At 39.3% G+C, this 26,840-nt stretch overlaps 1 protein-coding gene across 7 annotated transcripts in view; it reads left to right on the top strand.

The window, feature by feature from the left end:
- The window catches only part of GRIP2 (glutamate receptor interacting protein 2), a 513,383-nt gene that overhangs the window by 422,371 nt on the left and 64,172 nt on the right, over positions 1-26,840 (top strand). For all 7 annotated transcript variants that reach the window (XR_015747498.1, XM_087954659.1, XM_087954657.1 and 4 more), the window contains exons 5-8: positions 544-630; positions 915-990; positions 2,150-2,295; positions 23,021-23,168. Coding sequence is in view for 6 of the 7 variants with exons in the window: in XM_087954659.1 (XP_087810785.1) it covers positions 544-630; positions 915-990; positions 2,150-2,295; positions 23,021-23,168 (457 nt within the window). In the remaining variant the exon portion in view is untranslated. The remainder of the gene's footprint in view (positions 1-543; positions 631-914; positions 991-2,149; positions 2,296-23,020; positions 23,169-26,840) is intronic.

A 26,840-nucleotide genomic window follows, 5' to 3' on the forward strand; every position in this document is an offset into this window, starting at 1 on the left:
AAAATTAAATGAAGTACTGAATTAAATATGGACTAAGACACATTTCCTTCAGTGCAGTTTTACACTTAATCATTTTCTCCACTTAATGATCCCAATCAACAACTGTCCTCTTAGCCATGAAGATTTGAATGTATTCATTCAAAGTTGCCAGCTGGCTTATTATTAAGGTATTTGAGAATCCAATAAACATCTGTGGCAAAAACTGTTAGCTCTAGGAATCCTACTGGGCTTTGAAGCTTGTAGAAGAAAAGGCTTTGTTTTGTGAATATATTAAAACAAGCTCAGGATATATGTATGTATATGTGTATTATTAAGATTGATTAGAGGCAATTTGCAAGACAGATTCGGGTAATTTTAATGCTGTTATTCAATCATGACAAGCATTATAGGCAATAGTCCAGTTTATGAAACTTTAGAAGGCTTATGTGGATGATTTTTTATGTTTGAGATCATCTGCAGAACTTATAAATATGCAGATTGTATAGAAGGAGAGTTCAGCAAGTGAAATGCATTAGCTCATCCTTTTATTTCCCTTGTCTGCAGCCCCTGATAATAGTGCTGGCATCATTCCAAAAACCGTTGAAGTTACTCTCTATAAAGAAGGCAATAGTTTTGGATTTGTACTACGAGGTCAGTGCACTTGTAATTAGCAACATGCTGGGCCATTTGAAAACATGGCAAAAGGAGGAAGTGGGATGTCCAATGCCATTCTAAGGTGGCTTTCGGAAGGGCATCTTTGGGGAGATGGAAAAGTAATCTTCAGAGACTGACAGAAGGGATACCACCAGGTTTCTCCATATGTTCCAGAAAATGACTGCTACCTGCTTGCTGATTTAAAAATGTGTTCTCTTTTTACAGATTTGTTGGAAATGTGTCTGTATCAGTTATGAATTATTTTTGCAAATTGCTTACAGGAGGAGCCCACGAAGACTGGCATAAATCCAGGCCATTAGTACTAACTTATGTTAGACCAGGTGGCCCAGCAGACAGGTAATGTTCACATAATTCTACATTTAGCAGTGAAGCTTAAACAAACACATATTTTTTCATATAAAAACATTCCCAATAGCTTTGCATCTCTACATTTTGGTCTAATGTCCATTGCTTCTTGAACACATATTTCCTTTGAGTTCTACTGCACTAGTTCTGGGTAGCCAGAAAAGGTGAATTATGGAAAATACATTTGAAAAATTTAATCAGTGTTGGATCATTTAAAACCAATTGCAGGTTCAGTGGCGCAATAGTGATGGACTGCAAGGGGTGGGAATGTGTTATAAAAATGTCACTATGAAAATAATGTGCCATCAAGTTGTTTTCAACGCATGGACACCACATAGATAGATAGATTTTCTCCATGCAGTACAGAAATACTAGAATATTAATGAAAAAATAACACAAGAAAACAAATGTGGAAATAATAATATTTGAAAGATAATTAATTAAAAGAAAGAGTAAAAAAATACATAAGCCCTAATTTCTTTTTCACCGTCCTTTTTATGTCAAGCAAATAACAGATCTGAGAAACCTAAATAAGTGTACAGGGTTTATCAGACTGTGATTCCTTAAAATGAGTCATAAATTTGTGCAACCTTTATTAATAAAAATAAACCACCAAATTACAAAGCTACTGGTGTTCAGATATGGCTTAGACCAATGTATGTCAACTTGTCAGCAGAGCTGACTGTGGAATTCTGGGCATTGAAGTCCACCCAGCTTAAAGTTGCTATGGTTGAGAAACACTGGCTTAGACAGATAGCTAGACTTACAGGCCTAGCCTACCTCTCAAAATTTGCTCCATGTTTATTCTCTGGTTGTGTAGATGAGTTTACCACAGGTTCATTCAAGCAAAGAAAAAGTTTTGACAGTTGTCTTGTTTTATAGGTCAGCCTTATACAATCAAAGTTAGAATTACCTCAGAACTCACTGTGAGTTTCCCCTGACAAAGCAGGAACGCTCTCCAGTACCTTATCAAAAGTTGTATCCCACCCTTGGAAAGCTCCTGGGCCCACTACGTGTACATATTTGAGCAGATGTAAAAACTCCGGAAGTGTTGGTAGTAGATAAAATTCTCAAATAAGCATTCAACTCAAGAATATTCTGACTTTGTAAGATATGTGTTCCTAATGGATGCCTTTATCATTTTCTGCAGGGAAGGGTCTTTGAAAATTGGGGATCGGCTGTTGAGTGTGGATGGGATTCCTCTTCACAGTGTGAGTCATGCTGATGCTCTAAACATTCTGCGTCAGTGCAACCAGGAGGCCCTCTTCCAGATTGAGTATGATGTCTCCATAATGGGTAAGGGCTGTTGGGTTTGATTCAGTTCTGAGGAATGCATGTAAGATGTTATTATTTAATACCATGTACACTCTTAAATTGGCTTGTTTTTAAAGCTGATTACACTGTTGTCCTATGGACAGTAGATGCTGTTGGAAGGTAAATGGCCTCCATTAAAGACATATAGAAGAAGAAAAAGATGACACTTTAGTAATATGGAGTCCACGTCCAATCCACAAGGCAGAGTCCAGGTACAAGACAAGGGCAGTGTTGTAGAGTGGCAGTAATCACTGAGGCAGACTCGGAGTGAACATCAACTGTAACTTTATTACAAGAATAAAGGGTTGCCGCGGCTGCCGTGCTAACAGGGCAGTCAGCTGGCGACAACAGCTGATGCCGTTTGACAGCTCCTTTTATAGCCGGCTGTCAAACGGCATCAACCAATAGGAGCGGTCCGCATTCCCGCTTGAAGCGCGGACCGGAGTGAAGACTGCGGGTTAGTCTGTTGAACGCTACAGGCAGGACAAGAAACAGGTCCCAGACAAGAAGCAGTTCCAAAGGCACAGTGAAGCAAAGGCCAAACACAGGCCGCAAGAGAAAGGCTAGGTCCAAAACAAAATGCTAAGAACAATCTTCCAAGTGAGGCAAGGCAAACAGCAACAGGCCTGAGTCAAAGCCAAATGAGTGTAAGCCAAAGCAAACAATTGTTCCAGCAAAGACAAACCCCCCATGGCTTCTCCTTAAGTTACGACCCTCCAGGTGTTCCTTGTGAGGAGGGGTGGGGCAACCTCCTCCCGACTAGTCTTGCAGCCCTTCTCTGGGCTTGCCTGTGTTTCACTCTCCTGGCCCTTGGATCAAGTGGAGGAGGCAAATGTTCCTCATCAAAGGAGATTGGCTGCCTTATCAGCACCACTGCTGTCAGTAGCCAATCCTCCCCTTTGTCTGTGCAGGCAGGCAGCTCTCTGTCTGGTTGTCCAACTCTCCCAATGCCTGAAGGCCCCCTGATGTGCCTTCCTGGTCAGACAGTCCCAATTCCAACTCCTCCTCTGAACCAGGCTCTGATGAAGCCATGACAGACAGACAAACAGATGATAGACAGATGATAAGCAGGTAGATAGATAGGTAGGCAGGCAGGCAGGCAGGCAGATAATGGATAGATAATGGATGGATGGATGGATGGATGGATGGATGGATGGATGGATGGATGGATGGATGATGGGCAGGCAGGCAGAGAGATAGATAGACAGATATCAGTAGAATTGATTTTCCCATCATCTACCATATGCAGTATATATGGTAGAATATGGAACAAGTTAAAAACTTCCAGAGCTACAAGGATTTTGTTTCAATGAATAATTGGGTGCATGAGTTTGGATGGGATGTTTTAAAAATGAAGCCTCCTTCAAATAAAGATGAACCCTTGGTGGCTCAGTAGATGCACTTTCCAGGCAGCAGTACAGAACTACTGGAAATGCTGTAAATCCTCCTAATCTATCCAAATGCTCTGGCTGAATACAATATCTGATAAAACATTCAGTGAGATTTGAGGGTCTTGTGTCTGGTCCTGTGCATCTTTTCTTGAGATAAGGCCAGATTGAGAAGTGCAAACACAGATGGCTGAGAACTGAGCTAGCCCCCATTCTGTGCATGCAATCTCCAGACGAAGTGAGAACTTGGCCTGCTTGTTCTCTTTGCTGCTGCTTTCTGAAGAGCGCTTAAGTTTGTTATAGCCCCCAAATGGAAAAGAAGAAGTTTCTGCTTGGTTTTGTATTACAGATAATCTTTGATTTACAACCATTCATTCAGTACCTATTTGAAGTTACAACAGCACTAAAAAAAGTGACTTGTCACTGGGCCTCGCTATTATGTCCATCACAGCCTCTCCATGGTCACATGATCAGAATTTGGGCACTTGGGCAACTGGCATATATTTATGATGTTTGCAGCATTCCAGAGTCATGGGATCTGCCATTTGCAAACTTCTCAGCCAGCATCCAACAAAGACAATTGTGGGGGGGGGGACCGAATTCACATAGCGACTGCATGGTTCACTTGACAACTGTGGCAAAAAAGTCATAAAACTTGGTGGGGGGGGCGTGACTCACTTAACCATCTTGCTTAAGCAATAGAAATTCTGGTGCCAATTGTTATTGTAAGCCGAGGACTAGCTGTATAAGCCACTGTTGACAGGAGATCAAGGCCCAACTCCAAATATTTCAAAACACAAAAGCTATTTGAGCCTTGCAGCAATTTCAAGCCGTTATTATTGAAAATGTTGAATAAAATAAGAGATGATAAATGTAAGGTTACCGCTGAGTCCAAAATAGCTGTAGAAGATCAGTCAACTGCTTCAGAAAACAGTGTCTTGCATAGAGGAGGAAACAACCCACCCGAGTGTCTATTTTTAAAGTCCATGTTTCTCTTTGCAGGCAAATCACATGAACCACATTGCCGTGCTTAAGGTTGAGCCACAGGAGGAAAAAACTAATGATGCCCAATTATGGTGCCCATTTAACACTAAATTAATAAATCAAATGGGCCTGAAAACATTTCTAGTGATCAGGGATAATAGAGCTTTTCTTGCAAATGGAAGGTGCTTAAAACATGTCATGTTTCTTTCTAGCTCTAAAGTTGAAAAAACTCTAATTTTTGCCATAGAAGCTTTCAATTTGTGAACATTTCTAACCACCAACTGTGTTAAGGTGGGCAGGGGGAAAAAAGCACGCCTTTACAGAGATGTTATATTAACCTAGTATCTAATCGAAAGGGAAAACCAAATTGTACAGTTGGTATAGAGCAGATTTAAAATTATTTCCACTTGGGGTAGAGAGTAAGACATGGAATCAGTACTCTCATTTTTTTCTCCGAGGAAAATTTCTTTTCTGAGCTTGCATTTATTTCAGAAAGAAGAGAGCCCCTTTATTGATGTCAGGAAGAAGATCCTGCCAATCAGATAAAGAAAGTTTTCGTCATGAAATGTAGTGAGGGGAAGAAAGACTACATTGCATTTTTTTTTGCTCACTTGCATTCCTTCAAAGGAGTCATAAACCCTTTCAATTGATAGTTTGCATTTCAAACAAACACACGTTTTCCCTTACATTTTTGTAAAAAAAAAAAAAAGATTACAGTACTGGGAAAGCTTTCTGCTGAAATTTTACTCTGGGCTGTTGTTGTTTTACGCATCCTATCAACTTAAATGTCCTTAATTTTCAGTTTCTTCAATAGGATGTCATCTTGAACAGCCAATTTTTTTGGGGGTGGGGTGGGGGTGAACATAGCTCATGTTAAAGCAGGTGAGCATTCCCTTCAGAAATGTGTACAAATTGCCAAAGTAAATGTGAAATAATCTAGTCTGACTTTTTTTTAAAGAATATAATTTTAATACATAAGAACCAATTTAATTTCAAATACTTAAATTAATTAGACATATACATCAAATAGATTTAATGAATACTCTCAAAGCTGTTAAACAGTTTCCTAAAACCGGAAAAAAAAAAGTTGATATACCTTTGGCACAGTGGTGGGATTCAGCTGGTTCACACCAGTTCAAGCAAATCGATTGTTAAATTATCCCCCCCCCCCCACTATTAAAGTGGATCCTGGGCACTGTGCTGTGCTGCAATGGAGAAACGGGCAGTGGAGCGGCCAGCGTGAGGGAAAGAGAAGGCCGCTTTCCTTCTTTCTTTTGAAATATTTTTAATTGTTTTATATCATACATTTCCTTTCTATGTTGAGCAGTGTACTCTCTAGGTGTCCAAACATTATCGTCATCATTATGAATATACATACATACATACATACATGCATGCAAATAATTGGTAATATATTCCAATTTCAAAATGTGTGTTATCTCAGTTTGGAAACTAGAACTGGGTGCTCATGTATTATAGTACCAGTATAATCCAGTTTGCTTTCTACTTTATATCATTGCTTTCATTCAGCTGAAACTAATTTTCTATAGTTCTGGAATTGAGGAAATAAAGAATGCTACAGAATGGAAAGTAGAAAGCAATGACCAAAACGAGCATAGAAATAGGTTTGGAAAGATACCAGCCTAATTCGTATTTGCTACATAGAATTATTTGATAATGAACTTGCTTACTAAAGGAAAGCACATCAGATAATGTTTTATTTGTTTTCTGCCTTAATAGACACAAATGGTTCTTCACTTTGCTAGTTGTGTTTTGTGTTTTGGCCAACATGGATTGCTTTACTATGATGCTTTTTTTAAACAAACAAAAAAAAATCTTCTGGATGGAGTCATGATTATTCTTGTGTTTCTAAGTTTTGAGTTGGAACACAGCAATAGGAGTTTTTCTGGGACACAGCTATGTGTTACAAAATGTTGAACATGAAGGAAATCCTGTTAGAAATCTTGATATATAAGCTTAATGGAGAATACAGTGTGTGTGTGTGTGTGTGTGTGTGTGTGTTTGTTTGTGTGTGTGTAATTTGAAGAACTAGTGCTGTGAAGCTTGACAAGTTAGCTGGCTATGCTTTGTGAAGCAGAATTACAGTAGGTTTATGATCTTCAGATCTAAAATTAGATTCTTGCTTCATCCTTCTTCCAGTTTTATTTTCATTTGACTTTTTGCAATATCTTTATGGGTGAATACTTTCAACTTCTCTAGGTGCACCCTTCACCGGACACAAATTAAGTACTTAGTATCAAGCCACCCTCAAATCTATAGCTTAAAAGAAAGAAAAAAATCTAGGTCAAGTATGAAGGTTAGAGCTGAACCAGATATCTTTGATTTATGACAGATATGTGTTTAAAGTAAGTGATTTTCCTCTATACGGGTAGGGAAATATATATATCAGGATTTTGAAGACTTGGATACTGATAGTTTCTAAAAAATCTGCAAAGAATTTGCTAGTGGTGAGATAATAAATTTCATTTATCTACCTTTCAGACACTTTATCTTGGAAGTATTTCTTTCTAACTTTATTTCATTTCACTTATAAAATAAAAAAGTGCCCAGAATATTTTAATTTACTGTTCTCAGATAATTTCTACTCTACATTTGTATCTATTCTAAATTACAGGATGTGCCTCAGCTGATATTTGTGTAAAGGTATTTTATGCAAATAGCATATTTATATTTATTTTGTTTATTAAATAGATTTATATGACCACCCAAATTACAGATGGTAACAAGAGGATTTATGTAGATGCATCAAATTTTAATGACATAAGCTACTGTAGAACTCTTTTCCTATAGTGTATGTGACTAACATTTGCATTTCAAAGAATCTCTATGCAATGTATAGTCCCAAAGTAGCACTGGGATTTTAAAAAAAACACAATTGCATGCCACATTTATCTTGAAGCAAAGCAGTCAGTGAGAAAGATGTAATAAGAAAAGATGCACAGGGCCAATTATGAGATATGCTTGTGGGAAAGCCCTTACATGTATTAATCAGCACAAATGATCTGGAGAACTACGTACTGTCTCCAGCTCATATTCAAGATTGTTGATCTGGAACAGAGACTTACTGACTCACTAAACTATTACTACTTTGTCATGATTTTTCTGAATCTCGAGGAACAGTAAAACGTTATACAAATACATGTCCCAAGATAATGTCACAGGATCCAATCTGGGTTGGTCATCAGGACCAGAGGTTTAGTCTTCCGAGCTTTCGGACTCATGCTGGAGTCCATCCTCAGGGAACTTCTCTCTAGCAGTTATACATATAAAATTGGAGGAAGAGGTAAAGAAATAAAATGAAGGATTAGGTGTAGAGATATATGCACATATATACATATGTTCATATACAAGTATTTGGGATAGAGCTATCCAAAACTAAGTCGATTTGTCCCTGTTTGGCTTAACACCTATTTTATCTGCATTTTGGAATGAAGCAGAAGTTAAAAATCTCTTAGTTTGCTTATGTGTGGTAACCATGCACCATAAATGCCCACTTAAGAAATGAGAATGAATAAAAAGACTGGTCAACACTTTACTTTTTTTCCCCACTGTTAAACTGCTGTTTACATTTGACTCAAAAATGTTATCAGTTGGCAATAGGCTAAGAAAGTTTGGCAACATCTCGAAAAGGTTTAATCAATGGATGTGGCATCATCTCGGTGGTGCAGTGGTTAGAGTGCAGTGCTGCAGACTACTTCTGCTGACAGCCAGCTGCCTGTAAGTTGGCAGATCGAATCACATCAGGTTCAAGGTTGACTCAGCCTTCCATCCTTCCAAGGTGGGCAAAATGAGGAGCCAGATTGTTGGGGACAATATGCTGACCCTGTAAACCACTTAAAGAGGGCTGTAAAGCACTATGAAAGCGGTATATATGTCTAAGTGCTATTACTATCATCTTTCACTGGGGTTATGATGCATGGTGGTAGTTCAAATGTGACAGGAATGTCAGATGCATAAAAGACAAAGATGGTTTCAGCTTCAGAACCAAAAAATATATATGTTGCCATCAGGAAACTGCACTTCCAGTGAACCATCAATTATTTCATGGTTTGGTAGAAAAATTCTCTGGTTTTTAATATGTTTAGTACTGCTTGTGCCTAGTCATGAGGTTATCGCTGGAAATCTAGTTCCAGCATTGCTTTAGGGTTCTTTTTATTTCCTTCTCCTTTTTAGCCTTTCATTCAATTGATTCATAAGGAAAGAATTGGTACTGCACTGCTGGGAGCTGGAATGTTCCTGGGAAATGAAAAAGCAAAATAGATGGCAGAGACTGTAAATCCAACCAATAAGCAGTTGTGGGCTGAGGGCATAGAAGGAGAGTTTAAAGTAAAAGATAAATTTACCTCTGCAAGACAAAGGATGGTTTTCTGGCTGCTGCTTGCTTGTATTAGGATGGGAAGCAACACGGTTTTCCACCAGCCTTGAGGCATCTTGTGACATATGGATTGTAGTACTATAGAAATAAATAACATGAAATGAATAAATAGTAAATATTGGCCTGCCCTTGAGCATATAAGGGTATTTGCTATGTGGCTAGATATGTATTAACATGATGGATGAGGAAGTTCCATCACTCTTGATAATTGGAAGGGTATCATTTTTTCCTCTGAAAAGGAGACTAAAAAACTAGTACAAAAATTAAAAATAGGGTCTTCTTTGGGTTGAAGATAACTTACCAAAGAGAGTGAGAGAATCTATGAGCTATAAAACTGCAAATTTATGCATGCTTATCTGGGATTATGAAGCTGAGCTGAAGCATCTGAGTTCTGAATGAACAGACATGTGTCATGTGCCCATAATTTTTGTTGTGGGATTTAATTTGCTTTGGAAGCATGTAAATTTGTTTGAATTGATTGGGGTAATTGTAATTGAAGTAGATCTTATTTTGAAGCATGGCTTGCTGAACATAAAAATAGAGGGAATGAATCAGATAACCAAGATAAAGTGCAAATTAATACTATATAGAGTTGATTTTATCTGTTGTCAGTAGATTTTAGATTTTACTAATTATTTTTAAAATTATATATATATATATATATAATAACTCCAAGACCAATAAACACAGACCAAGACTCTCAACCAATCAGGATGAAGAAAAAACCATTCTGGCACAGCAATAGGCTGCCCCAAATTTAAATCTGAAACCACTGTAAAAGTCTAACTCACAGACGAACACTATACAAAAGCCTGATGATGGCAGATGAGATTCTGCTGAAACGTTGCTACAACTTTAAAAGCACCACTACTATCACGTGGGAAAATACCCGAACAAAGCTGAATGCCATACATGTAAGTACCCGCAAAAACTTAAATACCGTGTTTCTCATATAATAAGGCCGGGTCTTATTTTTTTGAGCCCTGAAAAAATGGCTAGGCTGTCTTTTTGGGGTGACTTAATTCCCCCTTGCATCTTTGGGCGGGCGGGCAGCGACAGCTTGGATGTTGACCTCGGCGTTGGTGGGGCACTTTGTATCGGGTCAACGCAGGCAGCACCATATCCGGGTGTGCAACAAAAGTACTTCCTAATGGCAAGCCCCCACCATTCCCCCATTTCGCATGTTTTAATATAGGCCTTAATTTGGGGGAGGGGCTTAATTTCATTTCATGCCTATAAAATATGTTTTCTTAAGTTTTCGCGGGTACTTACATGTATGGTGTGACGTGGGAAAATACCGAACCAAGCCGAACACCCCATATATATATATATATATATATATATATATATATATATATATATATATATATATATATATATATATATATATATATATGGTATTCGGCTTGGTTCGGGTATTTTCCCACGTCATTGTAGTTCTTTTAAAGTTGTAGCAACGTTTCAGCAGAATCTCGGACACAATGAAGCCTGATGATGGCAGATGAGATTCTGCTGAAGCGTTGCCTAAAGAACTACAATGACGTGGAAAATACCCAACCCGCGAAAACTTAAGAAAACAAATATATATATATATATATATATATATATATATATATATATATATATATATATATATATATATATATATATATATATAGTATTCAGCTTTGTTCGGGTATTTTCCCACGTCATTGTAGTTGTGCTTTTAAAGTTGTAGCAACGTTTCAGCAGAATCTCATCTGCCATCATCAGGCTTCTGTATTGTGTTCGTCTGTGAGTCAGACTTTTACAGTGGTTTCAGTTTTAAATTTGGGGCTAGCCTATTGCTGTGCCAGAATGGTTTTTTCTTCATCCTGATTGGTTGGGAGTCTTGGTCTGTGTTTATTGGTCTTGGAGTTTGCTGTGTTTTATATATATATATATATATATATATATATATATATGTATGTATGTATGTATGTATGTATGTATGTATGTATATGTATATGTATATGTATATGTATATGTATATATGTATATATGTATATGTATATGTATATATATATATATATATATATATATATATATATATATATATATATATATATATATATATATATATATATATGTTTTCTTAAGTTTTCGGTACTTACATGTATGGTGTTCGGCTTGGTTCGGTATTTTCCCACGCCATTGTAGTTCTTTTAAAGTTGTAGCAACGTTTCAGCAGAATCTCATCTGCCATCATCAGGCTTCTGTATTGTGTCCGTCTGTGAGTCAGACTTTTACAGTAGTTTCAGATTTGAATTTGGGGCAGCCTATTGCTGTGCCAGAATGGTTTTTCTTCATCCTGATTGGTTGGGAGTCTTGGTCTGTGTTTATTGGTCTTGGAGTTTGCTGTGTTCTGCTTGATTGGTGTCTCTAATATCTTCTGTCTGTTTTTTGGCTCTTTTGTATCTTGATTGGCTGGCATTGTGTTGCTTTAATGGAGGCCTTTAGTGCAGCTTGGCTTGAAATGGACGGCTATCATTAGTTAGGAAGCTGGGTTTCATCTGGGTGCCTGGTTGGGGTGTGTTTGAGCTGGAGGTATCAGGGGATCTGTTTGTGCCCAGGTGTTTGCCTGGCTTGTGGTGTGGAGATTTTTTGTTTGTGAGTGCAGGCTTCCAAATGATTGACAGCCTGGTGGAATCATCTCTTCTGTTCATGCTTTCTGGTCTTTTTTCAATCTCTATGGCTTCTCTGATGATTCTGTGATTAGGGTTTTCTATAGTGGCCAGGGTTTTGGTGCCATTGAAGTTGATGCTATGACCTGTGGCTTCCATGTGTTGGACTAGTGAGGAAGTGTGTTCCAGCTTTTTGACTGCATTTTGTGTTCATCCAGGCGGGTGCTTATTCTTCTATTGGTCTGTCCAATGTATGTGGCCGGGCATGATGCACAGGGGACTTCGTATATGCCTTCGTATATATATTACGTATATATATATTCGTATATATATATTCTGAGGTTTTCATGGGTATTTGTATGTGGATCTTTGGTTATTCGGTTTTCTCCCCGCGTAAAATTGGAAGTATCTAGGCGATTGCTTCGATGAAGTCTCATTCATCATCTTCAGGCTTGTGTCTTCGGCTTTGTGCTTTTTGGAGTAATGTGAGCTTGCAGCTGCTTCTTCCTTTAACTGCTAGTGGGGGTGTGACCACGAACGTGAAGCCAAACAACAGGATCACAGCTCACCAGCTCAAATCCCCGGCAACTAAGACTAACCTGAGCACAACCAAGCCCCCACCTGAACAGAACACACCCCCACCCAATCAGAACACAGCCAAGCCCCCACCCAATCAAGTCACACCCCCACTAGCAGTTAAAAGGAAGAAGCAGCTACAAGCTCACATTACTCCGAGAAGCACAAAGCCGAAGACTCAAGCCTGAAGATGATGAATGAGACTTCATCGAAACATCGCCTAGATACCTCCAATTTTACGCGGGAGAAAACCCGAATAACCAAAGATCCATCCATACACACACACACACACACACACACTTGCATTTTGATTTCTATTTTCCATAAAGCATAGATCATCCATATAAATTAAATGCAACATTTTATTAGCATTTTTTTTGCTGTATGCTAGCTAATGTTTGTTTTCTTCAAAATCCCTGAAAGTGGGATCAAAGCAATGACAAATTATAAGAGTGATAATGAATATCCAAGAAGATGCCTCTCCTAATGTTGATAAGCTCATATTTTTCATTTCCAACCATCAATTCTGTCTTCCATTGCTTTACTATTTATTTTTCTAAAAAAATCAAAAAACATTCCAGTGACATTACTGACACCAATTGTTTCCATATATTTGGTGATCCAGCTATGTGGTAATGAATCAAATGACTTTTTATAATCAATCCAGACCGTATGTAAATTGGTTTATTTATTTATTTATTTATTTATTTGATTTGCCAATTGTTTACAAGATAATAAGTATAAATGTATACATAGTTGTGAATACATGAAATGGGTACATATAAGAAAAATAAAAGAATAAGAGAAACAATAGGACTGGGACGGTAGGCACGTTGGTGCGCTTATGCACGCCCTATTGATTTACAAAATTACAATTACAAATTACAATTACAATTGATTTACAATTGATTTACAAAAGAACAAACATTCTTCTTCTATATGCTTACATGAGCAAAAGCTCTGCTCTCTCTGTCTCTGTGTCTCATTTCCCCCTTTGTATATTTTCAAAAACAGTTAAATTGTATATTTTCTTTAAACAGGGCTGGGAATCAGGGCACGTACATTTCATCCCTTCAGAAGATTTTAGACAGTGTACTCGGTGCTGGGCAGCCATTTGGGGCCAAAGCAGCTTTAGTTTCTTTTGGCCACAAAAGGCAACAACAACAACAATGTAGAATTGATGTGGTTGTCAAGAAGTTGTCAGGATTTTCCTTCATGCTTTGCTTTTTATTTTCTCAGATGTTTGCTTTTTTGTTTGTTGGTTGGTTTACTTTTTAGACCTGTGTGGTTAAGCTTATTTTAGATCCCTGAGGAGGGAAATACTGAGAAGTCACTTGCCCAATTTTTGGCAATTGCAATCTCCAAAACCAATTTGCAAAAAAAGAGGGGTTAAGATCTTGAGGTTGCAGTTCATTTACCCTGATTTAAGTTCAATGTAGCTTATTAAGTGCAGTCACCCAACACTCTATTAAAGAAGGCAGAAGGAGCATTTCTGGTTCTGTTAATGCTTTTATATTCCCATTTTCCATTTTTACAGTAATGTATAATTTTACCTGCCCCTTCTTTCCTCAAGCAGTGTTATAGTAATAGCAATAGTACTTAGTACTTATATTATACCATTTCACAGTCTTTACAGCCATCTCTAAGCAGTTTACAGAGTCAGCATATTTCTCCCAACAATTTGGGTCCTCATTTTACCCATCTTGGAAGGATGGAAGGCTGAATCAACCTTCAGCCCTGTCAGGATTGAAATCCTGGTTATGAGCAGAGCTAATCTACAATATTGCATTCTAATCACTGTGTGATATAGCTGTAAGCTTTATTTGCAAACACATGCATGCAACAATAGATAAATAAGAAAAATCACCCAGCAATCACACAGAGAGTCAAACAGTTTGTACCAGTAACATCCATCCATTTCTGTTCTTTCCCTTTTTCTGTCCCAAAACCACTCTGCTTTTTTAGCTGTGTTTAGGACAATAGAGGGATGTAGGAACTCTTGTTGGAAAGGTTAAAGCTCAGAATGAACTGAGAGTCGTGAGATACAGCATATAGAACACCCAAAAGAATCCATTTGGTAAGTTAGAAATAAATGGAAAGCCAAAATGAATGTAATCCCATTGGGAGAAAGAGAAAGAGGTGATGATAGAATTTCTTAATTCCTACTTTGCATTTGGTTTTCTCAAGAGATAAATGAAACCTAAGTGGTCATTCTGCCAATCAAGAGCAAGGGGATTGCAGCTTACAATTGGCTAAGACTGTGGGTAATTTAAATGAATTCAGGTCTTTGAAACCAGATATAACCACTTTACATCTGAAGGAACCAAAATAACTTTGGTGATGGATTGCAGAATTACTGTTGATAATCTGTCAGAAAAGGAGCACCCAGGAAACTACAGATATTTAGACTGGCTAAGGACAGCTACACAATACAAATGAAAGAGTATCATGGGTGTGTGCAAATAAATCATTCCAGACCAACTTTTTTTCCTTCTTTGATAGAGTTAGTAGCTGAGTAGAGTAGAGGAATGCCACAGATACAGTATACGTGGCCCAGAGAAAAACATTTGGCAAAGTGTTTCATGATATCCTCTTTCATAACATAGTAAAATATGGGTTAGTGATAAATGTGTTACATAGTTTGGTTGAATTACTACATCAACAGTGCTCATTGATGGCTCCACTTCAGCTTGTAAGGAAGTATCAATGGGCCTGCCATGAAGCCTTGTCCTGGACATGAGTTGTTCAACATTTTTAGCAATAACTTAGACAAGAGAGTTGGGGACACCAATGAAGTTTGCAAATGACCCAGAATTGGGAATGTTGGTCAATTATTTAAAAAACAGAAGATTCAAAAAGATCTAGGCAGTCTTGAATAGTGGGTTGAAATGATTAAGGTGAAATTTAACAGGGGAATATGTAAAATTCTGCATTGATCACAAGATAACTATAAACCAGACTGTTTCAGCTTGGATTCAACATTCCAAGCACACCAAGGAGATTTTCTGGTCATTAGTTCCCATTCAAAACTAATTTGGACCATTTTGGATCATTAAAAATGGTTCTTTGTCAAGTCTTAGATTCTATCATGCATTCCTTTCAAGCCAAACAACCCATATAGTTCCACTTTCAACAGATGGATAGCTTAACGTGCAACAGAAGTAGATAACTAGGTCATTTGATAACTAGGTCTGAGGGGAGCAACTCATAAGCAAGGCAAGCAGACCATGAGCAAATGAGAACAAGAAACTGCCTGACTTGAAATCAGAGCTGGCTGTTAGGTTGCCTAGGTCAGCCAAAGGTTTGACTTGCATTGTCTCTGAAATCAGCAGCCACTGGAAAAATGACCTCATTAGATATTGATTTTTCCCTTGAAATTTTGTGGCCGGGATATTGAAGACCATTTGCCACCTTCTGGAAAATAAACTTTCATTCATTCCTTGACTGCTTGTTGTAGCGGTTATGTCAATGAAGCAATTGTAACCCATACTGTCATGACCACTTTATTTTTCAGGGACCGGAAAAAGCTGTGTCAGCTGATATCCCTTTTCTGCAAAACAGCACATTGTCTCATAGCGATCAATGCAGTGGAGGCTATTTTATTTTGTTTAAGGATTGATTTGATTTGGGAAATGAATGACTCAAAAAGATCAAAAGGTCATTTGTGCTCTTTATCCTTTTCAAAGCCATACTAGATGCGTGTCTTGCGTTCAGAGTTTCTTTCCCAAATCCCTGAGGATCATCAATTCATTGGTGAAATGCCCGTTTTTGTCCTCTAAACTTCATCATATGGGTGCATGATTTTAGGGAAGATTACCAAAAAAAAGCATAATGTTCTGACCCAGCTCCCCAAACATGACAAACCCTGTGAAGTGATCTCAAAGATTCCTTGATTAGGAGTGCCAGCAGCCCCCACAAAAAGTTTCTCTCTCAACATAGGCTAACAAGTCCATCTGCCTGGAAGATGAATAGTTGTCTGCCGCATCTATTCATCTCTGCCCCCTGCCTTTTATCCCAAGAGTTAGAGTAGGGCTTTGCTATCAGTGGTGGCTCTTCCTTCCCACGGATGGGCCCACAGATTTCCACTGCTCTCCTCTCCACTGCCTTCTGCGCAGCCATGCATCAGGCACTGGATCCAGCTGTTCCTCCTCTTCTTCATCAACCACCTCCAGACCTGGGGGCTGTTGACTCTCCATCTGAGGGCTGATGGATGGCCAAGGCTCTGCCCCTGTCTCTCTCTCTCTCTCTCTCTGCCAGCTCCATTTCCTCTTCCCCCTCAGAGCTCTCAGGTTGCCTTGATGCTGACCCTGACTCCCACGCCTCTTCCTCCTCTTATTCTACTGCTGAAGGGGCCTGCGGCTGACAGGCCACAACAGATAAACTACCTATCCTCCCGGCAGGTTTGTTAACTTTTAGCGGGGGAGGGAATTGTAATTCCCAGGCACTTTAGTTAAGACGGGTAGTGAATCCATTTGTTGAGCTTAATTGCCATTCTGAAGACGAGACCAATTGAGGAGGCTTTTTTCCCCTCCTTCTGGAATCACTGAATTCTCCCCTGGTTCTTGTCTGATAAGTTATTTAGGAGCAGCTTTTGTAATGCATATTGGGAACATGGTTCAGATCACACACACACACACACACACTTCCCTCTTTTCTGCTTGTTAAAAGCTCCAAGGTGTTCTTACTAAGATGCCTTTTGAAGTGTAACTACATTAATTTAGAAGTAGAAAGTAGTGGGTGGGTGGGGAAATTATCTCTTTCCCTCCTGGTCCAAATTATCGCTTTCATTCACTGTTGAAAGTAGGTTTTTTTTTTTTAAAGAGGCGAAAGATATTTCTGATGAAATATTGGTCTCCTTCAGGCTCTCCTTTGCTTTTCATATGATCTTTCTGCCAAAAGGCTTCATCTGCTAAAGTTTTTCCTCGTCACCTTTTGTGAACCGCAGGCAGTCGGTCTCTTAATAATGCTGAGAGGCCACATTCGTTGCTGGTAAAAGCATTCTCTGATTCCTTCAGCGTAGTCAATATCTTTGTTCATGATATTATTAGCCTTTCAGAGGCTAGTTTCCTTTATTGATCACTTCTGCATGAATTATATCCGCCGCTGCTATGTGAGGTTTTTTTTTTAATCGCCCAAGAGTTGTTCATGTCTGCTTTTGTGTGTGTGTGTGCTGTTAATTCAGCAGGAACAGATGTCTCGCCCTGGGTGTTACAATGGTGCCACATTTTAATTGGGACACTTCTTGGATCAACAATAAGTTGGCTAAAGCGGGTCAATAAGAATCATGCTAAAATGTACTCCACTTTGTGCTGATCAATGGCATGTTGTCTTGCCAAGACATTTTTTGCTTTCTTTGTGTACTGCTGGTGTCAGAATGCGCTACTCAGAAAAATATGATACTTCGCTACTTTTCATGGCCTAATTGCTGCTGGCGTATCTATGGAAACCTTTTCATGCTAAATAATGCCTCCGTTTCACCTTTTTTCAACCCAAAGATACGAATTCAAGAAGGTTTGTTTTTGTTTTGCCATTAAGAAAAAAGAAATACTTATTTCAAACAGATGTTGGTTTCCTGGGTTAATTCTGCATTTATAGAACTGGATTTAAGCCATATCAGAGCTATCTCTTCTTTCTCCATTAACATTTTTATTGAGTTAGAAAATATTGTAAAATACAAAATACAAAGTAAATAGAAAAGCAGTGGGAGAGGAGGGGAAAGAGAAATGAGGAAAGATAAGAAAGAAAAAGAAGCATTGACTTCTGACATTAACATCAAATCACAGCTTTTTGCTTTTTCATAATAATATCAACAAGCTATTTCTATGAAAATCTATCAGTCTAATCAGTAAAACCCAAAATCAAAGTTTAATTCTTTTCCACATCAAGCTCGAAGTTCAGAAGCGGTCTCCATGTGGAAACAGAAGCACTTATATTCTTTTCTTTAATCAAAGTGGCCAGTCTTGCCATTTCAGCCAACTCCGTCACCACCTGCATCAGAGTTATCTCTTCTTAAAGGTCAGAATCCACTTTCCAAAAGCTGCAGAGCCAACCTTAGCTTGACCACCAAAATAAATCATGTTTCTTACTATAGGAATAAGCTATCATGAGTTTTGGTACACACAGTTCCATTCCTTTTCCTTCGGTCATTACTATCTGCCAATAGTACAAGCTGCTCTTTACTTTCTAGTTAGTGAAGAGAGTATACATCACAGTCCATGTTTCACATTAAACAGATGTGTTTAAAATTAGAAGCAAAACTTTCTGATTTTGTGAAAAAGGAAAGAAATTGCCCGCAAAGCTTGTTGCCGATACTTAATATATCAGCTTTGGAATAGCTCCTAAAATGGACTAGATCAAAGAGGTGTGCAGTTTTTGCTTTTTTATGAAATGAAAGGAGATCATAGTGTGCGGAAAGGCCTATCAGGTATAGAAGAAGCTTTTCTTGATGTCAGCAATATGTGATAACTTGGATTCTTCTCAGCTCTTGGCAGAGTTGTATTGTGAATGTTTCCAAGCAGATGGCGTCTCTCTTGGCTGGGAGAAATGAAAATGTCTGATGACTTTGAAGTCTGTTTCCTAGGTTTCCTATCCCTTTGTAGCATCAACAGTTTTTGCATTTTTCATTTGAGCTCTTCTATGTGAGCTATGGTTTTTAAAAAGAAGCTTCAGAGTGGACATATCTTGCATTTGTCACCTAACAGATAAATATCGTATGTTGAAGAAAGAGCCTTTTTGGCAAGCAGAAAGCTCTGCATTTGTTTTCCAACATATACGTGGCAGACGTTGATTTGCTATTTTGTGATATTACTGTTGTCTTGCTCTTAGCTGCTTGAATGAAGCACATTAAATAAGAACACAAGCAAGGCATACGCATGTCTCCCAATCATCTTGTGCACACAAACAACTTGTTTGTGTACACAATATGGTTGGGAGAATTACAAAGGAGAGAATTATAAAATACAAAGACCTCCAAATAGAAATGGAACAACTTTTAACATTATCAAACAAGAGCATTTGCCTATCTTGGGTTCTTTGTAAGGGCTTGATAGGTGGACAAAAATGCCAAAGCCAGTCTAAACATCTGGATGACTTGCCATCACCACTATTAATAGCAATTACAATAGCAGTTTCATGAGCCGTTGTGATGCAGTGGTTAGAATGCAGTACTGCAGGCTACGTCTGCTGACTGCCAGCAGTTCAGCAGTTCTATTCTGGCCGGCTCAAGGTTGACTCAGCCTTCCATCCTTTTGAGGTCAGTAAAATAAGGAGCCAGATTGTTGTAAGTAATATTATGCTGACTCTGCAAACTGCTTAGAGAGGGCTGTGAAGCACTATGTAGCAGTATACTGTAGCAGTATAATGCTATTGCTATTCATAAACCCTATCTCTCTTTGATGGTTTCTTCTACTTTGTCAGAGATCAGATAGGTATTTGCTGTGTGAAGAATGTTCCTTTTCTCTTCCTAAAAGCAGCTCTTTAGTACTGAATATATTTGCTATATTGATGAAAGATTCTGAACAACTAATAAATGCCAGGTTATTAATCTTTTAATTTTTAAGTGTGTACTGTTTGGATATATTTCAGCCTCAGGCGAGCAAGGGGTGTAAGTCATAGTTTTAAAATGATCATTTTAACTAAAAATAATAATTTTGAAAAATACGTGTATCTGGACAGTCAAAAATAGAGGATGACTATACTATTTTCAGAGGTGAACAATTCTCCAGTGAGCATGGGAACATTGTAGGTTTATATTTATTGATTCCCTTTTTGTAGCCTGTGTTAGAAGAGTAGAATAGGATTCTTTATTGGCCAAGTGTGATTGGGCACACAAGGAATTTGTCTTGGTGTAAATGAGTTTTGCAATGAGGTTAAAATAAGTGCAGACTTTGATTTTTAAAAACCAGATCCAGCTGTTCTAGAAATGTTTGTCCTGCATATACACATCAAAGAACCACGTATATCCCATTTACTGTAATGTAGTTAATTTTATTATTAATAGTCAGATAATTGAGGCTAGTTTATTTGGATGGGTAGGGTTTCTTAAATTGTAAAAGCTTCCATTCCTTTCTCTTATCTAAGGTTAATTGTCCTAACATGGAGGTACATGCTTAAAGCATAGTTAAACGTAATATCCACTGCATGCTCTTTGCCATCAATCCATATATTTAAGTAAGATATATTTTGTCAATTTTGAACATCTAGTTGGTCTAGATTTAGGTACACATATACATTTTGTGAAAGTTTGGTGTGTTTTTCTTTCCAGATATTTAACAAAGTTTAGTAAAAATGTGTTTAGATTTGCTTAAAGTCTGTCTAAATGGGATATACTCCAGTTAACATTTAAAAATTTGGGATGTACTATTAGATCTTAAAAAGCTGTGAGAAACATTTGTGTGTATGTGTAACATAGCTTACAAAATATGATCTCATTTATACACTCACTTTTTCAGGTTCTTTTAAGATATGTAAAGTAATGGGGATAGATGCTTCATAGTATAAGCATTTCTCAACAGGATCCAGTGTTTACTAAAGAATCCAGTGTGGAGTACAGCTTTTACCAAACAAAGCTTTTTATTATTTTTCCTAAAGGCAAATAGTAAGCACTTTTAGTCAAGCTAAACATTTAGTTTTTAGAAATGCAAAGTACCAGATCATGTCAAGGGAGATGCCAAATAGGATATGTGATAATTATACACTGAAATGAAATTGCCCAAATCTTGTTCACGCATCCTAGAAGAAACCAACCCCAACTGTTGTCCTTTGGAAGGACAGATACTGAAGCTGAAGCTCAAATATTTTGGCCACCAAATGAGAAGAGAGAATTCATTGGAAAAGACTCTGATGTTGGGGAAAACTGAAGGCAAAAGGAGAAAGGGACAACAGAGGATGAGATGGTTAGATAGTGTCATAGACACAGTGAACATGAGTTGGGGCAGACTCAGGGAGACAGTGGAGGATGGGGTGTGTATGATGTACTGTGGTCCGTGGGATTGCAAAGAGTTGGACAAGACTTAGTGACTGAAGAACAAACCTTCACACACTGAATGGACTTTGCCTTCTATTTGTATGTTCTGTTTTAGCTCTTGAATAGACATAAATGACTTTCTTTGCATGGATATTAGGTAGGATACACCAGTTCTTTCTCCTGAGATGCCAGAAGGCCTGCAAAAATGTCACAAAGTACCCCATTAGGTACTCTTTATTAGAAAATGGTGTTGTGGTTTGCCGGCAGCCGGTACAGACAGCAGCGGAGTCGGACAGTGAGGAAGAAAGGGGACCAGTCAGGGAGTCTGGAGAGGACTTGGATGAGGGTCCTGTGTCTGATGCAGGATGGGGCCAGGACCATCTGGGAGTGGGGTGCTGCCTTCGGAGCCTTCGGAGTCTGGCAGCAGTGAAGCAGAGGACCCAAGGGAGCTGGTTCCCAGTGCATGTGTGCGCAGAGCTGTTAGAAGGCGAGAGCAGCTGAAGCAGAAGGAGCGACTTGGGAGTAAGGCTGGGAGGTGATGGCCCCTCCCATAAGGGATACAAGTCAGACCTCAATGAGGAACGCTTTGGAGGAAGCAAAGTTGTTCAATAGTGTCTGAGTCCTTTTGGAAGCTCCGTGAACTCTGGTTGGTTTTTTCTGGGATTTTGGTTAATTTATTATAATTAATTGGACTTCTGGTTTTTGGCAGCATTCCACAGCACTGAAAGGCATGCTCTTATAGTCCTAGCTGAGAATGAAAGTAATTCCCAGCGTTGCATTAAAATAGGTTTTATTTTTACAATAAGTTTGTGTTTCATTAAGTTTGACGAAGCCTGGGTCAGAACAAATGGTTCCTCACCAAGATGGGACAATAATCCTTCAGACATCAGATTTTATAATGAAATAAAGTTCTGGTTTTGGCCCTAGAGATATCCTTGGTCCTGTATAAGGTATACTGTTAATTATAGTTATTAATTATAATTATTTTTTTAAAAATCTATTCCAATTGCTGTCTTGGGCTGCCTATTATGGTCTGTCTGTCATTTTGTTGATCATTAAGATCTTTAAGCAGATAATCAGATAATCAGAGTTGGAAGGCACCTTATAGGTCATCTAGTCCAACCCCCCACCCAAGCGGGAGACCCAACACCATTTCTGACAAATGGCAGTCCAATCTCTTCTTGAAAGTCTCAAGTGATGTTGCTCCCACAACTTCCGAGGGCAAGCTGTTCCATTGGTTGATTGTTCTCACTGTCAGAAAGTTTATCCTTATTTCCAGGTTAAATCTCTCCTTGTTCAGTTTCCATCCATTATTCCTTGTCTGGCCTACAGGCGCTTTAGAAAATAGCTTGACCCCTTCCTCTCTGTGGCAGCCCCTCAAATATTGGAAGACTGCTATCATGTCTCCCCTGGTCCTTCTCTTCACTAGACTAGCCAAGCCCAGTTCCTGTAACCATTCTTCATATGCCTTAGTCTCCAGTCCCCTAAGCAGTAGCTGAGAAAGGACACTTGCAAACACAGATTTTAGAGGTTGACTTGACAAGCATGCTTACTTTATAGTTTGTCCTGAATTTCTGAATTTCAATATATGTTAAAGGTTATGTAGTATTGTGTTCTATATAATATCCAGACTCCTGTGTGACCATATATGTCTAGCATATTATAAAAACTGCTGGTATTCCCACCTAACTCATTTGATGTTCCCATTGGGAAAAGCTAAGCAGAATTAATCCAAAATGTCTTTTTTGATTTATAGATATGGTAGCCAATGCGCCAGGTCCTTTGCTAGTGGAAATTGCAAAGGCTCCAGGCTCTGCCCTAGGAATCACATTATCAATGAACACCCATCGAAATAAACAAGTCATAATCATTGAGAAGATCAAGCCAGCTAGTGTGGGAGACAGGTAGGAGGCTGAACTGTGATTATGTTCTCCCAGATATGTTTGGTTTAATATTTATTTCTATTTAAAATGTTTTTCCTCTGTTGAGATCTGGGGAAGCTTGAGAAAAAAAAAAAACAGCACTGTAATAAGTGCTATTCTGCACAAACTATATTTCTTACATAACAGGGAGTGGACTTTATTTGTGTATTTGATTTCTACCCCATCTTCATTTTTGGTTGACTCAAGGTGATGTGTATAGCTAATGCGCCTGCCTCCTATTTTCCCCATAACAATAACCATATGAAGTGGGTTGGCTGAGAGAGAGTGACTGGCCCAAATCTTCCAAGGTGGCTTTCATGTCTGTATTGGTAAAAATCGTAGGATTATAATGCAGTGCGTTAAGGAACTGAATTTATCGTGGGCACATCTGAGGGAAGGTTTTCTCTTTCATATCAAACATTTCAGACTATTTCAAGAGTGAAAACCATCTTTTATAAATACTGTGAAACCTCTAAAAAAACAATATTACCCCGATAATATTTTTGGAAACAAAGAATATCTGTTGTTCAACGTTAACTAAAGTTGGATTATCAGAAATAAATTAGCCCTGTTAAACTTGCAAAATTATGTTGAACTTTTAATATGAACACTTACAGATTACCGTATATACTCGAGTATAAGTCGACCCGAATATAAGCCGAGGCACCTAATTTTACACACAAAAAACTGGGAAAACTTATTGACATGAGTATAAGCCGAGGGTGGGAAATGCAGCAGCTACTGGTAAATTTCAAAAATAAAAATAATTAATTTGGGAAACGATCTCACTATCATGAAAGGTTTAATTGATTCACTAACCCAAAAGAAGAAGATGATGATGACAGCGGGAGGCAGGAGTCACTCTCTTCCCCTCCCTCGGAGGCCCCCTGAGTCAGGAGTTGCTACCGCCGGTGCGGCCCCAGTCCCGCGTCGCCTCGGGAAGGGAAAGGCAAAAAGGAAGAGCCGCGCAGCGCTTTGCAACAGCAGCAGCGGCACCGGAGGCTCAGGCTCAGCGGCTCCTGGTTTTGCCCCACCCTTCCCAAGGCAACGTGGGACCGGAGCCGCACTGGCGGCAGCAACTCCCGACAGCCCCAGATGTAGGGAGAAGGCAAGCGACGGAAGATCCTTCAGGGAAACTGAGGGAGACTCACCCTTGGTCCAGATGAGCCCCCTTCCCGCCCTAAGGAAGCAGAGGCAGCCAGCAAGGGCAGGCAAGCCCGCTTCACAGACTCCGTCCGTCCTCACTCCCACCCAAAGCCACAAAGTCCCCCAATCGCGCAGCCCAGAATCGCCCTCCCCTCAGGGGCAGCAACGGCGCCCGGTTTTCCCGAGACAAGAAGCTCCGTTGCGGGCGCCCGGCTGCCCAAGTAAAGAACAGGGCCGCGCCGGAGAGCGGAGCAAAGCCGGACACCAACAGCCGCCTCCTCGGCGCAGAAAGCCTCCCCAACCAGCCAGCCGGTCTCCTCCTCCTCGGTCACACAGAACAAACAGGCAGAGAAGGAGGAGAGCAGCTGGCCAGCCGGGAGGCCTCCCGCTGCGAAAGAGGCAGCCAACGATGTCCAGCGCCGTCCCGCTCCACGCGCTGGCTGCTCGGACTTGCCGGGCCCGGCACATAGAACAGGGCGGTGCCGGATGTTGGAGAAGCCGAGCGGAGCTGAAGCGACCTCGGCTCGCGTTGTTTTCTGAGCCCGCGAGCCTAGAGCCAGGGCGCTTTCATTGCACGGCGGAGCTTCTTGTCTCGGGAAAAACTGGGCGCCGTTGCTGCCCCTGAGGGGAGGGCGATTCTGGGCTGCGCGATTGGGGACTTTGTGGCTTTGGGTGGGAGTGAGGACGGACGGAGTCTGTGAAGCGGGCTTGCCTGCCCTTGCTGGCTGCCTCTGCTTCCTTAGGCGGGGAAGGGGGCTCATCTGGACCAAGGGTGAGTCTCCCCTCAGTTTCCTGAAGGATCTTCTGTCGCTTTGCCTTCTCCCTACATCTTCCCTCTGTTAAAATTCCCCACACACACACACACACACTTATTTTCGGGCGGATAGATTTCGTGTCTGAGCATTCTCACATGACGGTGGGTCTTCCCCCCTAAAAACAGTTAAAAAAAAAAAAACAATATATCCTCATGCAAGAACTTTTCTGCTTCCGATTACCCCCATGCTTAAAAGTTGCAAAGGAAACACGGAAGCAGGGAAGCGCCTGCCCAGCTCCGGAGCTCCACACCATTTTTTTCAGAGGGAATCTGACTCGAGTATAAGCCGAGGGGGTTTTTTCAGCACAAAAAATGGGCTGAAAAACTCGGCTTATACTCGAGTATATACGGTAATTAGTTCTCCAAAATCTTATCTATTGCACTGAAAGGTAACTGCATCCTACACCCTTCTATGGCAAGGCATGTAACTGCAAGGATGTCATTTACTTCATCCATTCATAGGCTTTGTTTTCCTTTTCCTTTTGACCTATTCATTGTTTCATAAACGTATTTCACAATTTAGATGTCATTCGTTCTGTCTATATAACCAAACCATCATGACATATTTATTTTGTATTTATCACTCCGTTTGTACTCAATTCAGGTTCATTTCTCAACTTTCAGTTTTTGACCTTACCTTTTGTTAAACATGCTTCTTAAATGAACCTTTCTGTCACCGTTTGTTCTATTTGTCCTGATAGTTCTTATTTTCATATAACAAAATGGGTAAAGGCATACTCCTATTTAAAGCAATTTTTTTCATCTTTCAACAAAGATTCTCTCTCTGCAACAAGCCTGCTATTCATTCCTTTTCTACCATTTTCTACCTTTTTCTATCCATTTTCCCTTCAGCTTCAACATCCTCCTGAAGCATCACATCCAACCTGCTATTTTTGTTACTTGTATGCAGTTTGCAGTCATTCACTCAGTTTTCCCTTTCATGCGACTACTTTTATATTTAAAATGTTCAGATCCATATTCTCTATTGTGTCATACAGTCTCTGACATTCACTATAAGAGTTCTTATGTTCTCAGCCAACCATATATCATTATCTGTACACAAATCTACATGCACATGTAGTAATTAACTAATACCTGAAATGTCACTATGAGCATTCTTAATGCTATTATTATAATTACACTAAGGGGAATTGATACCTCCTTGCTTGTCTATTCTCATGCACAGTTACATCCTTGTTTTATTTTGTCCTAAATACCAATTTACATCCTACACGTGCTATATTGCATTCAACTACCAACTAACGTTCAATACAGGGTATCCCATTCACCCAAAATATTCCATAATTTTACATCATATTCCATATTTAACACCAACAAATGAATACATGTCCTTTTTCACATTCATACCATTCCATAGTGACTAGTTGAGGAGCAAAACTGTGATTTATACAGCACCTGCTTGGCAATGCTGCACTACTTTTCTGAAATTGTATTCATTGTCCTGTTTCAACTAGAATTTCAACTAGAACACCTCAACAGGCGCACTTAAGAAACTGATTTTCCTGTAGTTTTATATCAGTTGTTGCTACTTTTCCCTTTGTATAGGGAAATATACACTGCATTCTCCCAAATGTCATACACAAATATAGACTTCATAAATGTTAAACTTTTTAAATTAGAAATAATGGTAAATAGCAAAGAACAAAATGGAATCAGAACAAACCCAGGGTAAT

The sequence above is a fragment of the Notechis scutatus genome, chromosome 2, assembly GCF_049901735.1.
Source record: "Notechis scutatus isolate UNSWTSFEM ecotype Mainland chromosome 2, rNotScu1.2, whole genome shotgun sequence".
NCBI lineage: Eukaryota > Metazoa > Chordata > Lepidosauria > Squamata > Elapidae > Notechis > Notechis scutatus.